Source organism: Solenopsis invicta, chromosome 3 (assembly GCF_016802725.1).
Source record: "Solenopsis invicta isolate M01_SB chromosome 3, UNIL_Sinv_3.0, whole genome shotgun sequence".
In the NCBI taxonomy this organism is placed as follows: Eukaryota; Metazoa; Arthropoda; class Insecta; order Hymenoptera; family Formicidae; genus Solenopsis; species Solenopsis invicta.
Window position 1 is genome coordinate 5688718 of NC_052666.1, and position 15159 is coordinate 5703876.

General features: G+C 30.0%; 1 protein-coding gene across 1 annotated transcript; it reads right to left on the reverse strand.

Annotated features, from left to right (window-relative positions):
• Positions 1–521: 521 nt before the first annotated feature.
• LOC113005337 lies at positions 522–7811 on the reverse strand. Its single transcript, XM_039447458.1, has 5 exons — positions 7748–7811; positions 7246–7329; positions 4342–6315; positions 3627–3701; positions 522–811 (listed from the first exon to the last, which is right to left on the reverse strand). The coding sequence occupies exons 1-5, from the start codon at positions 7809–7811 to the stop codon at positions 522–524; spliced, it is 2487 nt and encodes an 828-aa protein (XP_039303392.1).
• Between the last annotated feature and the right edge of the window lie 7348 nt (positions 7812–15159).

Sequence of the window (15159 nt, forward strand, 5' to 3'; positions counted from 1 at the left end):
GGAATCTGTAAAAAATTGGCCAATCATAGTTGATTATTTTTCTATAAGTTGATTATGATTGATCAATTTCTTACAGATTCCGGCATAAGTTAGCGGTTACGGCCTGCATAAACCAACCTTTAAGGTTGGTTTATGCAAGCCTTAACCGTTAACTTATGCCGGAATCTGTAAGAAATTAACCAATCATAATTGATGTATAAAAGAATAATTGATTATGATTGGTCAATTTCTTACAGATTCCGGCATAAGTTAGCGGTTATGGCCTGCATAAACCAATCTTTACTATAACATTTGTTTTATGTTTAGAAACTTGATGCATTTATTACGCTTGTTTTCTATTCCTGCACTAGACTACACTGAACGTTCTTTCTTGCTTTCTCTAATTTTTAAACATATACCTATTTCATTTTAAGTTTAAACTAATTTAGGGAGTTCAGGAACAGAAAACAAACGGAATGATGAGGTGCGCACGATTGGACACCAACACTCACAGCGGCCGATGCCTAGAGTTTTTCCACTGGTCAAACACTCTGAGTAGTATTGTCCAATCGTGCTGTGTCCAAAACGGTGTCACCCTTCAAGATCCATGTGTATTGTACACAAGCGGTCATTAATGCCTTCCCTGAGGAGATTAGGCGCGTTCCAGACACACGCATCGCATCTAGATGTTCATCACACATGATTGTTAAATCTGACTTGCCAGATTGGTTAGATTTAACAATCATATGTGATAAACACCTAGATGCGATGCGTATGTCTGGAACGCGCCTAACCTCTTTAGGGAAGGCATTAATGACCGCTTGTGTAAATACTAAAAATAAGATAACGTATGTACAATCGTGTTCATTATAGATGCGACACTTTTTCTTTGAAGGATTTGGAATTTAGACTTGCTCATCAAGCGGCGAACGTAATTGGCTGGATCCACAAGTAAGAACCAATTACGTTCGTCGCTCGATGAGCAAGTCTACATTCTAAAAACCAACGAAGAAAAAGTTTTGCAACTCTTATGACCAGCACTTTTTCTTTAATGGTTTTCGGAATGTAGACTTGTTCATCGGTGAACGTAATTGGTTGGATCCACAGGTAAGAACCAATTACGTTTGCCGCTTGATGAGCAAGGCTACATTCCAAATACCATCAAAGAAAAAGTGTTGCAACTCTAATGGCCTAGTTTACACCGAGCACTTGATACGCGTACTAACTCGTAACTTTCTATTAATTTATCATACTTTCGACAATGCGTGTATATATAATACATATATTTTATTATCTCAATTCATATTGTACCAACTTAATATACTATTTTTCAAATTTATTTCCGAAATTAAGATAATTTAATAGAACATTACTAGTTAGTGCGCGTATCAAGTGCTCGGTGTAAACTAGGACAATGACCGCGACTTGGTTCTTACCTTTAGATCTAGCCAATTACGTTTGCCGCTCGATGAGTAAGTCTACATACCAAAAACCATAAAAAAAAGTATCGCAATTATAATGAACACAATTGTACAGTCGTGAGCTAAAAGGTTGCAACACGTTTTCTTTGATTGTTTGTGGAATGTAGACTTGCTCATCAAATGGTGTACGTCATTGGTTCTTACCTGTGGATCCAACCAATTAAGCATCGAACCATCTAACCATCGAAGAAAATGTGTTGCAACCTTTTAGCTTACAACTGTGCAGTTGCCTGCATTATAGTTGCGACACTTTTTCTTAGATGCGTCTCTGAACACGCAACTATAACAAGAGCTGAGAACATAATTGGTTCTTACTTGTGGATCCAACTAATTACGTTCACCGCTCGATGAGCAAGGCTACATTCCAAAAACCATCGAAGAAAAAGTGTCGCAACTATAATGAACACGACTGTATGTACATACAAAAATATGGTTACAAAATAAAGCTAATTAGGCCAAATGCACGTAATTAAACCTGTTTTTATCTCCCCTGCTCCTTCAAAAATGTATGTCACTTGTATTAGTGAAAATATGCTTCGCTTTCTCTAATCTGACACTAAGTCAAATTATTTTGATTCTGTTGTTAATGCAATATAAATTTTGAATGAATAAAAGTTTGATACAAGTATTTAATGAATAAACGAATATACGTGAATATTAATTATACAAGCTGAGTTGTAAAGGTCACAGTTTTATGTTGTCTCTCTGAATTCAGAAGTGTGCAATTCAATTAATAAATAAGGTAAGTTTATTTTGAACGCTGTTTATTTTAATAACGTTAAAATGAAATTATTATAATAAACTGTATTCAAAATAAACTTATCTTATTTATTAGATGAATTACACACTCTTGAATTCAGACTCTGTAACCTCTACAATTCAACTTGTAAAATTAATCATGCTATATACAGCCATAGAAGTACTCTCGTATACACATTTATTCATTAAATACTTGTTCCAAATGTCAATTCATTAAAAATTTATATTGTATTTACAACAGAATCGAAATAGTTACGCCTTAGTGACAAATTAAAGAAAACAAAGCGCATTTTCACCGGTAAAAGTGACATACACATTTGGTGGAGGGAAGATAAAAACAGTTTTAATAAGTACATTTGACCTAATTAGCTTTATTTCATGACGATATTCGTGTACACTTCAACCATAACAGTTAGAAAATTTTAAATGTAGCATTTATATGTGTGTAATGTATGATATCTTATTTTCAGCATTTACAGCTGTTTGCTTTCAGAAGCAAAGAGATGTGACCTCTAAGACATAGTTTTTAAAATTAATTACACCACAATCATTAGAATTATCTTTATATCTCAATTTAGTCGTTAAATTTTTGGTTCAACGTCAATTTAAAATACGTATTGCATTAGTGATAGAGAGAGAAGAGTATAATGACTTAGTGATAAATCTGTTGAACCGGCACTCATTTTTCATGAGAAAATTGAAATACTGATTCGATGAAGAAAGGTTAAGATAAAAATAGGTTTTATTACACGTAATCGTTCTAATTAGCTTTATTTCGTAACTATATAATTGTACATACTCCTTGTCAATCATGACAGACAATTTAAAGAGCAGCATTCGTTATATGCGTGTAACGTACTTTATTTTCAGAACTTACAATAGACATAGATCATGAAAGTAACCAATTGTTAAATATGTAATAAACATTGTAGAAGCTCTCATATTACTTTTAGATTACTGAGTATAAAGAAAAAAAACATGTAAGAACACAATTAAGAAAATAAGATTATTCTGCTTGTTTCATTTTTTTAAATTGATTGTGTAGCCATGTTTTTATTTGCGGAGACGATCTATGTTTTAAACAAGGATTCTTTACTTTGACTTCATGAATTGCTCGCAAAGAAGGCAGCTTGCCACTTCTCATAATTTCATCAAATGCTGTTAACACCACCGTTTTTTCATTTTCATTCCATCGTATTCGTTTTGTACGTCCATATGGAGAACCTAGAAAAAAATGTTAGTTACTTGTAGGATTCAAAATTTCAATTTATTACACAATAAAGTACTTAGAATCAATATATAAATTGTAATATATCTTGCGCTACACTATATCTACTACAAGACAGTTTACAATTTTATGTTACAAAAACGAATCAAAAATAAAATAAATGTTAATATAATACTTACTGGAACGTCTTTTGGTTTTTGGTTTGTCTATATTTTCTAATTGGTATTCAATAAATGAGTTACTATCATTTGTTTCTGTAATTAAAACATGTGTTGCGTTGACATACAGAATGCTTTAAATTTCATATGACACCCGTTAAAAGTAGATTTTTGAAATCATTTTGAGACAAAAATTCTAATATCAAAATATTGATGCTGCAGTAATTTTCAAATGAGAATGGTTTAAAATCCGCGAATTAAATTATCTGAAATTTGCGCACTTTGATGTGGCATTATAACTTGAAGGTGTATGCAAAATTAATATAAAAAGTAAGAATCGTATTTAGATACATGCACACTGCTGTTTAATATCCATATCTGAACATGTGAATTTCGGACCGGTTGATTTGTCAAATTTAAATCCTTTTTATTTCAAAAATTTTACAGCCTCGACATTTTGGTATTAGAATTTTAATCTCAGAATAAATTATTATTTCTTCTGAAGAATCTGCTATTAATAGATGTTACGTGAAGTCTCTTAGAATATCTTCTATATCTACATTGACAAATTTAACATTTTTATATTAAAACGCTTTATATGTAAACCATAATATTATTGATTTGAAAAAACTACATATATGGGAAATATTGATTTTCAATTCATCAAAATATAACAATAATACGATGTATGACTTTAAAAAAGCTAACATTACCCTTAATAAAGTAGTGTGTTTACCTTCAGTTATAGTTTTATTATTTCCTTCTTTATTGCCTTCTGTATCGTTATTGCTACTGTATCCATTATTAGAATCACTAGAATCTTCTTCTGAATCTTGAGATGTATTATGTCCATGAGCTGCTTCCAAATGCTGTGTTATATTTAAAATATCACGACTAATAATAGGCTGCCTGTATACTTCTTTGTGTATTTTTTCTGCGTGTCCCATAAAGTTTGCAAGATCAGATATTTCAGTATCAGCAAGCTCCATGCCTGCACAAAATGTAGCTACGTGCTTCCTTAGTTTAGTACCTCTTAATAAATGTGCAACTTCTGCGTTGCACTCCTCAGAAAATTTTCTCATTAGAATGCAAGCTCTCAAATACTTAAATTGTTTTAAATTGTAGCTTGGCATACCAAAAACATATGGATTTCCTGCAGGAACTTTAGCGCGATCACGAAATTCTAGTATTGTTTTTATACATTCCAATAAATCTGAGTTTAATAGGACAGGTACGGAGCGACCAAGTTTTCCTCTAATAACAAATCGTACGTATTTCTTTGCTGCATTTTTGGCCCGTGATGAAATCTTTTTAAAGAGACTATCAGATGTATGCGGATCAATACCTCTGTATTGTTCAAAATCTACTATATGCGTGCGTTCAATTTCACCTGCTCGTCTCCGGTTGAATAACTGAACTGAAGTTAATGTACATTCAGCCAATATCTTCCAAGTATTATATGTGTATTCTTTTCTTAAGTCATTAAACGCTTCCTGTCGTTTGTATTTTAAATACATGTATAACTTAGCTATATCATTCAATGATGGAAGATCATCATTTTTTTGTCTTTCATGTTGCAAACGTGTTTCCATAACCGTTTTATTAACACTGGTACCATAATCTTCATCATGTATCAATAAATCTAAAAAGTCTTTAACCATAGCTTTTTTTTCATGATCTTGATTTTTTATACATTCCATAATAAGTAAGTTACCAACTTTTTTTAATAATGTTCCTAAATTAGCTGCTGTAGTAGGTTTTGAATAGATACCAATATTTTCATCTAAACCCGCTACTATATTAACCGCTCTAATGACATCATCATATAATTGTGGACAATATACGGATTCAAGATCAGTTACATTTTTGTTTCTTTCTTTAATAGTTAACATAAAACGTCCTAATAATCTTAAATAACTGCGGATCATATCGTTTTGATGCTGAAGTTTATACTTGACGCATAATTTATTACCGTATAAAATAATAAGTTTGTCGTATCTTATTACACGACATACATCGTCTTCTCTCAAGACAGGAAATATTACAGATCGTAACTTTTTACAAGCTACGTTGTGTATTCTACCTAAAATTGCACGTCCCAAAACAGATACAGCTTTATTATGTTTACTATTACGGCCAGTACATCGGTAAAAATGATTGCGAATCGAGATCTTGGAAAAAAAGCCATGACATTTTGCACAGGGTAAATAATCTGTACTGCTCCTATTTTTTGATGCCTGTGGTCTTCGACAAACGATTAAATCGCCTTTGCTTATGTTACTATCAACGTTATATTGAAAGTTTCCTTTGCGTCTAATGGTATCTATTATTTTTAACCGTTCAACACATTTTTTTGGTAGTAAACTGAACTTTTTAACTTCAGATTCATTGGAATGGACAGTCTCCAAATGACGTGCAATTTTTGTCTGTAATTTTTTACAAAAAAAACAGCAATTCGTTTTCTTATCCTTACTACTGCTAGACGAAGTTGGAACGCACAAATCTTTATCATCAAGCACTCCTCCTGCTGGTACTTCTACTGACTTATTTATTTCCAGAGATGTATTCGAATTATTTGATTTGTTAATATTAACTGGTTCTGTGTTATTGTCATTAGCATCAAAACCTTCGTCATAAGATTCTGAATCGGATTCATTCGATGGATAATATTCAGAATCATCATCCAAATTGTTATCTTCTGTCTGCTTTGCTGTAAAAATGTTTCTTTATAGAAGATGTCCTGTATAGGTATAAGTGGCCACCCCCTTTTATTTCGTAAACTAACAGAGATAGACCCAATAAATGTAATATCAAATTAAATGGCTCGAACCTAACATTGTTATGAGTACAGTGGTTAATCACAAAGTTAAGTTCAACCCATTTAATTTGATATTGCATTTATTGGGTCTATCTCTGTTAGTTTACGAGCTGAAAAGGGGTGGCCACTTATACAAAAACACTCTGTATAGTATGTCTTATATCACAAGCTAAAATTAAAAGTAGATTTAATGATTTTTATATGGTAAAAATTTTTTTATAAATTTTTATAGGAATTGAAGTAATAATAATATTAATAATAATAATATAACTGAAGAGACGGCTGAAAGCCGTTGTGGCACGCAGACTGCAGTCCATTGTGCTTCTACGAATTGGAACAGTTTTCAAAAATATTGAGAAAATATACAATTGTATTTAAAATGTTTCATGTATGTAAATTATGAAATATTTCAAGATACAAAAAATTTGAAAAAATTTGCAAAAAGTTTTAAGATTACACAGAAATTAAAAACAATTTATGTAAAAAATCTGAAAAATTATAGAATTCTAAAAAAAATTTTTTAACTCTTGTTAAATGTTAAAGAAAAACGTTTTTCTTTGACACTTCTTATTTTTTCTTTAAAATTTTATATGAATCTTATAAATTTTAGAATTTTTTAACTTTCAAGAAATTTTTGTGATTTTTATACAATTTCCAAATTCTTATATATGAAAATCTATAAGAAAACTTATTTTCTATATTTCTAAAAAACGTTTTAATTCCTATAAAAATTCTTCAAAAATGTTTACCAGAATACAAGAATAAGAACATATATTAAAACATTTAACGTAACGTACAAAATTTTTTACAATTGTTACTTACAAGGAGTTAAGATTTCTACGCATTCAGCATCTCCGTGATTAGTATTTTCATTATTAAGCAAATGTATTGTATCAATATCCAATGCTAAAAAATAAAAATTATTTTTTTGTGAATACACTAAGCAACAAAATTATCTCAACTCTCATTTATGCCAAAATTTTGCACAACTCCAAATAATCATAACATTGTTAAAAATTATCGTACTTGAAAAGTTTTATTTATATTTTAAGTTTTAAAGTCTCTACTTCGAGGTACATTTGGTCAATTTTGAATTTCTGCTTTCCTCCTCCGCTGTTTTTTTAAAAGTAAGGACGTGTTTTATTTTCAAACATTTGCAAGTTTTACGCACTCCACGGGGTAGAATGAATTTGTTCGCAAATGTCACAACAGCCATCGTAAAATTTAAAATTTTCCTTGCAAATTAAAGAGAAATTAGGTTCGTACGATTTTCTTTCGAGGAGTTAGGATGTATCAAAGTTATGTATGCATTTTTGCCAATTACCGCCAGCATTATCCGGATTTCGATTTGTCTCATTGATGATGAGGCGATCTTCTTTAGCTGACATTTGTCTTTGATCTTGTCCTCTTTTTCGATAAAATTTGCTTGTTTCTTGATAACGTGCACAAACTCGAAAGATAGAGGATCAATGAATACCTATTTTTCATGCAACATAACTTTGATTTAATCCTTTCAAAAGAGCAATGATTTGCGCACATTGAATTTGTTCAAACTAGACATTGTTACGACTTTATCATTTGCTTCTTCAGTGATACAGTAAAAAATATGTTTACGCTTATATAAAGCATAAGCGTTTCTCATTTTGCATGGTTTACAGAAACGCTGTGAAATGATGCGATTTACATTCATTCTCATATAAGCTGTAAACACCAAAACTCTATATAAGCGTAAATTTATTCTTTACTGTATCACTCAAGAAGCAAACGATAAAGTCACAATGCCTAGTTTGAACGAAATTTAATGTGCTCAAATCATTGTTCTTTTGCAAGAATGAAATTAAAGTTATGTTGCAAGGAAAGTAGGTGTTCATCGATCCTCTATTTCTCGAGTTTGTGCTTGTTATTAAGAAACAGGCGGATTTCGTTGAAAAAGAGGATAAGACATATAACGTCCGCTAGAGAAGATCGCCCCATCATCAATGAGACAAATCGAAATCCGGGTAATGCTGGCGGTAACTGATAAAAATGCATATGTAACTTTGATACATTTTAACACTTCGAAAAGAAATTGTACAAACCTGATTTTTTTCAATTTGCAAGGAAAACTCCAAATTTCGCAATAGTTATCGTGACATTTGCGAAAAAATTTTATCCTACCCCGTAGAGTCCGCCAAACTGTGCAAATGTTTGAAAACAAAAGACATCCTTACTTTTAAAGAAACAGCGAAACGAGGAAAGACAGAAAAACAGAAATTCAAAATTGACCAAATGCACCTTAGAGATTTAAACTTTAAAATAAAAAAAAAACTTTTCAAGTACAATAATTTTTAACAAAGTTAAGATTATTTGAATTTGTGCAAAATTTTAAAGGAGAAATGCAATAATTTTATTGCCTAGTGTATAAGAGATTACAATTAAAGCAATATGTTAACATTAACAATATACTCACGCAATAAAATTTCATTATTTTCATTATTGCCGTCGTGATTGGGGATGTTAACTTCTTCACAGATTTCATTATCTTTAACAAAAAATATTTCGGAATTAAAATTGTATCTAATACTCACAAGAATATAAACATTGCAAATTTTATATTCTGTATTTATAAGAAAATTTTAAAGCAAATGAATATTTACCAAAAATTATCTCTGCATTGGATATCATATTGTTACATAACATCGGTATGTGAATATCAATACAATGTTCATTAAAGATATTCGTTTCATCGTTACTAGATGCTGGTACAGACTCAGACGCCTTACAATTATTTTCTGGATTGATGACATTGGTTTTATTGTTATTTATATTATCACTAGTTTTTATATTAATTGTTTCTGAAAATAATAAAATAAATATGTAAAATAAATATATAAATATAACTTTTCTAATAATTAGCATTTTCAAAAGTAACAGTAAATATACTAAATAATTTGTACTCACCACAAGACACAGGTAGAGAAACATCTTTCTGATAATTTTTTTTAAGAAAGTTATCAGTCTCATGGCTTTCAACATTTGAGGCAGACACATTTTTTGTTTGACAATCATATTTTGATAAGACAATGTCAATCTCATCGTTATGTGCATTATCACAATTTAAAAGTAATATATGTGGTTTGTTAGTATTAATATTTTTTAATACTGTTTGCAATAACTTTTTATCATCTGTAACAGTTAAGTAATTATTTGTGTTATATTTCAACATTGTTCAAGTATTCTTTTAAGCTGAAAAAATTGAATATTAGATTTTTGTAAAATATTATTTTGTAAATAATGCATTAAATCAAAGACCTGTCTACATTTGATACTTAATGTATAGTCAGGATTAATACGTTTCATTCAGATTTACATAAATTGAGTGTAATACAACACATTAATATAGTTTAATGTCCCAGTGGCCAGTCATGGATACAGTTTTCATTAATTATAAAAGCAGTTCTTATAAAATGTTTACAATAAATATAAAAAGAAATATTTTTAGAATAATTGCTAATAATATACATTATATTATAAATAAGTCTTAAAAAATTCACGTTTTTAAAATCATATTAAGAAATAACATTTTCTTTATTAATATATAATAGAAAATTGGTACATCTCTAACCACTAGACCAATTTACCTTACTGTTATATGTATACAACAATTAACATGTATAAATTACTTTAACTAACTATTTTTTGCTATAATGGTTGCAGGATATCTGCACTGGTTACTGTATTTGACCGTAGCAACACCCTCTTTATTTTCGTATATGTCATTTGAACGGCACACGTAATGAATATTATCATAAAATTTGATTAATGCGAACATTATGAACTGAGCAAAGTAACAATATTTAACACTAGAGATATCAAGACAGCACATGTAGACGCTAAGATATCTTTTTGTAAAGTAACACGTCTAAAATTGTAGAACAAACGAATTGAGATTTAAGAACAAACGAATTAACATTGGAGAACAAACGATTTAAGATTGAAGAACAAACGAATTAAGAATAACCGCTATATGTGACATACTTACACATAAAACTATGACACATAAGAATATGAGGGATAGAAAGTTAAGTTAATTAGGTTACGTTAAATAATTAAAATAGTAGCTTACCACAGTAATTCACAACAATGCACAATGAGTGCACATAATTTTTCACATTGCCAAACGGAAAATTTTATATTAAATAATCAATTGAGGGGCTGGATTAAATAAGGGATACTTATAAAATCCAGCCCCTCAATTAGAAACGTGGGCAATTTCGCGGCACTTGGGCACGAAAGCAATAAACTTTTTAAAAAGACTAAACAGGAAACGTAGAACGCTTCTGATTGGTTACGCGATACGCCTTATGAGCTATTCACAATAAGCTATTAGGTTTACAATGGTGAATTTATAACGGTAGCGGCTATGGTCTAGTTTACACCGAGCACTTGATACGCGTACTAACAAGGGCACCACACACAACCCGGGTCACCGATTTTGATGAAACTTTACAGTTATGTAGTATTAGTATAGAAGTACTAAATGCTAAACGGAGACGATGCACTACTCAACCGTTGACGTGAAATCGTTGTTTGAATTTCACCATATAGCTTTAATACCGTAATATTGAAGGAGTTTGGCAAGTAGCAGCGTGGTGTGGCGGACAGCGCGAGCGCCTATAGTTTTGCAGGTCGCGGCCGTCGCGGGTTCGAGTCCACAAGTTTTTTTTTTTTTCTTTTACCCAGTACTCTTATTGTTACATATATATATATATATATATATATATATATATATATATATATATATATATATATATAATAAAATATATAATAAATAATACACAGATATAGATATAATAATACGCAAAAAATCTTCTCTGCATTCGAACTTTTGTTAGTTTACTTTATATACATTTATATATATATATATATATATATATATATATATACACACACATAGATTTATATGGATGGCGAGATATTTATATGATATATTTGATTGTGAGAGTTAATATGCATATTTATTTATGTGTAAGTACAAAAACAATTACAAATGAATTTATTCGTCGTCTTGCTCTGTAATTTTGCACACTTTCGGGTGATGATAATCATAAAAACAAGTAAAACATAAAACTGATTTACACCACGAACATTTTATAAATCCAATTTAAATCCAATTTTTTTTTTTATTTATTATATATTTTATTATTATATATATATATATATATATATATATATATATATATATATATATATATATATTGTAACAATAAGAGTACTGGGTAAAAGAAAAAAAAAAAAACTTGTGGACTCGAACTCGCGACGGCCGCGACCTGCAAAACTATAGGCGCTCGCGCTGTCCGCCACACCACGCTGCTACTTGCCAAACTCCTTCAATATTACGGTATTAAAGCTATATGGTGAAATTCAAACAACGATTTCACGTCAACGGTTGAGTAGTGCATCGTCTCCGTTTAGCATTTAGTACTTCTATACTAATACTACATAACTGTAAAGTTTCATCAAAATCGGTGACCCGGGTTGTGTGTGGTGCCCTTGTAAATCGTAACTTTCTGTTAAATTATCTTATCTTCAATGATGCGTGTATACATGACACATATATTTAATTATCTCGATTGATATTGTACTATCTTAATATATCCTTTTTTAAATTTATTGCCGAAATTAAGATAATTTAATAGAAAATTACTAGTTAGTACGCGTATCAGAAGCTTCGTGTAAAGAAGACTTATTTAAGCTAAACCTACTACCTTATTGTAAATAGCTTATTGTAAATAGCTCATAAGGCGTATCGCGTAACCAATCAGAAGCGTTCTACGTTTCCTGTTTAGTCTTTTTAAAAAGTTTATTGCTTTCGTGCCCAAGTGCCGCGAAATTGCCCACGTTTCTAATTGACGGGCTGGATTTTATAAGTATCCCTTATTTAATCCAGCCCCTCAATTGATTATTTAATATAAAATTTTCCGTTTGGCAATGTGAAAAATTATGTGCACTCATTGTTCATTGTTGTGAATTACTGTGGTAAGCTACTATTTTAATTATTTAACGTAACCTAATTAACTTAACTTTCTATCCCTCATATTCTTATGTGTTATAGTTTTATGTGTAAGTATGTCACATATAGCGGTTATTCTTAATTCGTTTGTTCTTCAATCTTAAATCGTTTGTTCTCCAATGTTAATTCGTTTGTTCTTAAATCTCAATTCGTTTGTTCTACAATTTTAGACGTGTTACTTTACAAAAAGATATCTTAGCGTCTACATGTGCTGTCTTGATATCTCTAGTGTTAAATATTGTTACTTTGCTCAGTTCATAATGTTCGCATTAATCAAATTTTATGATAATATTCATTACGTGTGCCGTTCAAATGACATATACGAAAATAAAGAGGGTGTTGCTACGGTCAAATACAGTAACCAGTGCAGATATCCTGCAACCATTATAGCAAAAAATAGTTAGTTAAAGTAATTTATACATGTTAATTGTTGTATACATATAACAGTAAGGTAAATTGGTCTAGTGGTTAGAGATGTACCAATTTTCTATTATATATTAATAAAGAAAATGTTATTTCTTAATATGATTTTAAAAACGTGAATTTTTTAAGACTTATTTATAATATAATGTATATTATTAGCAATTATTCTAAAAATATTTCTTTTTATATTTATTGTAAACATTTTATAAGAACTGCTTTTATAATTAATGAAAACTGTATCCATGACTGGCCACTGGGACATTAAACTATATTAATGTGTTGTATTACACTCAATTTATGTAAATCTGAATGAAACGTATTAATCCTGACTATACATTAAGTATCAAATGTAGACAGGTCTTTGATTTAATGCATTATTTACAAAATAATATTTTACAAAAATCTAATATTCAATTTTTTCAGCTTAAAAGAATACTTGAACAATGTTGAAATATAACACAAATAATTACTTAACTGTTACAGATGATAAAAAGTTATTGCAAACAGTATTAAAAAATATTAATACTAACAAACCACATATATTACTTTTAAATTGTGATAATGCACATAACGATGAGATTGACATTGTCTTATCAAAATATGATTGTCAAACAAAAAATGTGTCTGCCTCAAATGTTGAAAGCCATGAGACTGATAACTTTCTTAAAAAAAATTATCAGAAAGATGTTTCTCTGCCTGTGTCTTGTGGTGAGTACAAATTATTTAGTATATTTACTGTTACTTTTGAAAATGCTAATTATTAGAAAAGTTATATTTATATATTTATTTTACATATTTATTTTATTATTTTCAGAAACAATTAATATAAAAACTAGTGATAATATAAATAACAATAAAACCAATGTCATCAATCCAGAAAATAATTGTAAGGCGTCTGAGTCTGTACCAGCATTTAGTAACGATGAAACGAATATCTTTAATGAACATTGTATTGATATTCACATACCGATGTTATGTAACAATATGATATCCAATGCAGAGATAATTTTTGGTAAATATTCATTTGCTTTAAAATTTTCTTATAAATACAGAATATAAAATTTGCAATGTTTATATTCTTGTGAGTATTAGATACAATTTTAATTCCGAAATATTTTTTGTTAAAGATAATGAAATCTGTGAAGAAGTTAACATCCCCAACCACGACGGCAATAATGAAAATAATGAAATTTTATTGCGTGAGTATATTGTTAATGTTAACATATTGCTTTAATTGTAATCTCTTATACACTAGGCAATAAAATTATTGCATTTCTCCTTTAAAATTTTGCACAAATTCAAATAATCTTAACTTTGTTAAAAATTATTGTACTTGAAAAGTTTTTTTTTTTATTTTAAAGTTTAAATCTCTAAGGTGCATTTGGTCAATTTTGAATTTCTGTTTTTCTGTCTTTCCTCGTTTCGCTGTTTCTTTAAAAGTAAGGATGTCTTTTGTTTTCAAACATTTGCACAGTTTGGCGGACTCTACGGGGTAGGATAAAATTTTTTCGCAAATGTCACGATAACTATTGCGAAATTTGGAGTTTTCCTTGCAAATTGAAAAAAATCAGGTTTGTACAATTTCTTTTCGAAGTGTTAAAATGTATCAAAGTTACATATGCATTTTTATCAGTTACCGCCAGCATTACCCGGATTTCGATTTGTCTCATTGATGATGGGGCGATCTTCTCTAGCGGACGTTATATGTCTTATCCTCTTTTTCAACGAAATCCGCCTGTTTCTTAATAACAAGCACAAACTCGAGAAATAGAGGATCGATGAACACCTACTTTCCTTGCAACATAACTTTAATTTCATTCTTGCAAAAGAACAATGATTTGAGCACATTAAATTTCGTTCAAACTAGGCATTGTGACTTTATCGTTTGCTTCTTGAGTGATACAGTAAAGAATAAATTTACGCTTATATAGAGTTTTGGTGTTTACAGCTTATATGAGAATGAATGTAAATCGCATCATTTCACAGCGTTTCTGTAAACCATGCAAAATGAGAAACGCTTATGCTTTATATAAGCGTAAACATATTTTTTACTGTATCACTGAAGAAGCAAATGATAAAGTCGTAACAATGTCTAGTTTGAACAAATTCAATGTGCGCAAATCATTGCTCTTTTGAAAGGATTAAATCAAAGTTATGTTGCATGAAAAATAGGTATTCATTGATCCTCTATCTTTCGAGTTTGTGCACGTTATCAAGAAACAAGCAAATTTTATCGAAAAAGAGGACAAGATCAAAGACAA

Excerpts from the sequence above, each read along its gene's own strand:
- LOC113005337 (XM_039447458.1), bottom strand. The coding sequence starts at position 7,811 with ATGTCAGCTAAAGAAGATCGCCTCATCATCAATGAGACAAATCGAAAT. Across the intron at positions 6,316-7,245 it reads CGTAGAAATCTTAACTCCTT|CAAAGCAGACAGAAGATAAC; the intron begins GTAAGTAACAAT and ends ACATTTTTACAG. Across the intron at positions 812-3,626 it reads AAAAACCAAAAGACGTTCCA|TATTTACACAAGCGGTCATT; the intron begins GTAAGTATTATA and ends TCTTATTTTTAG.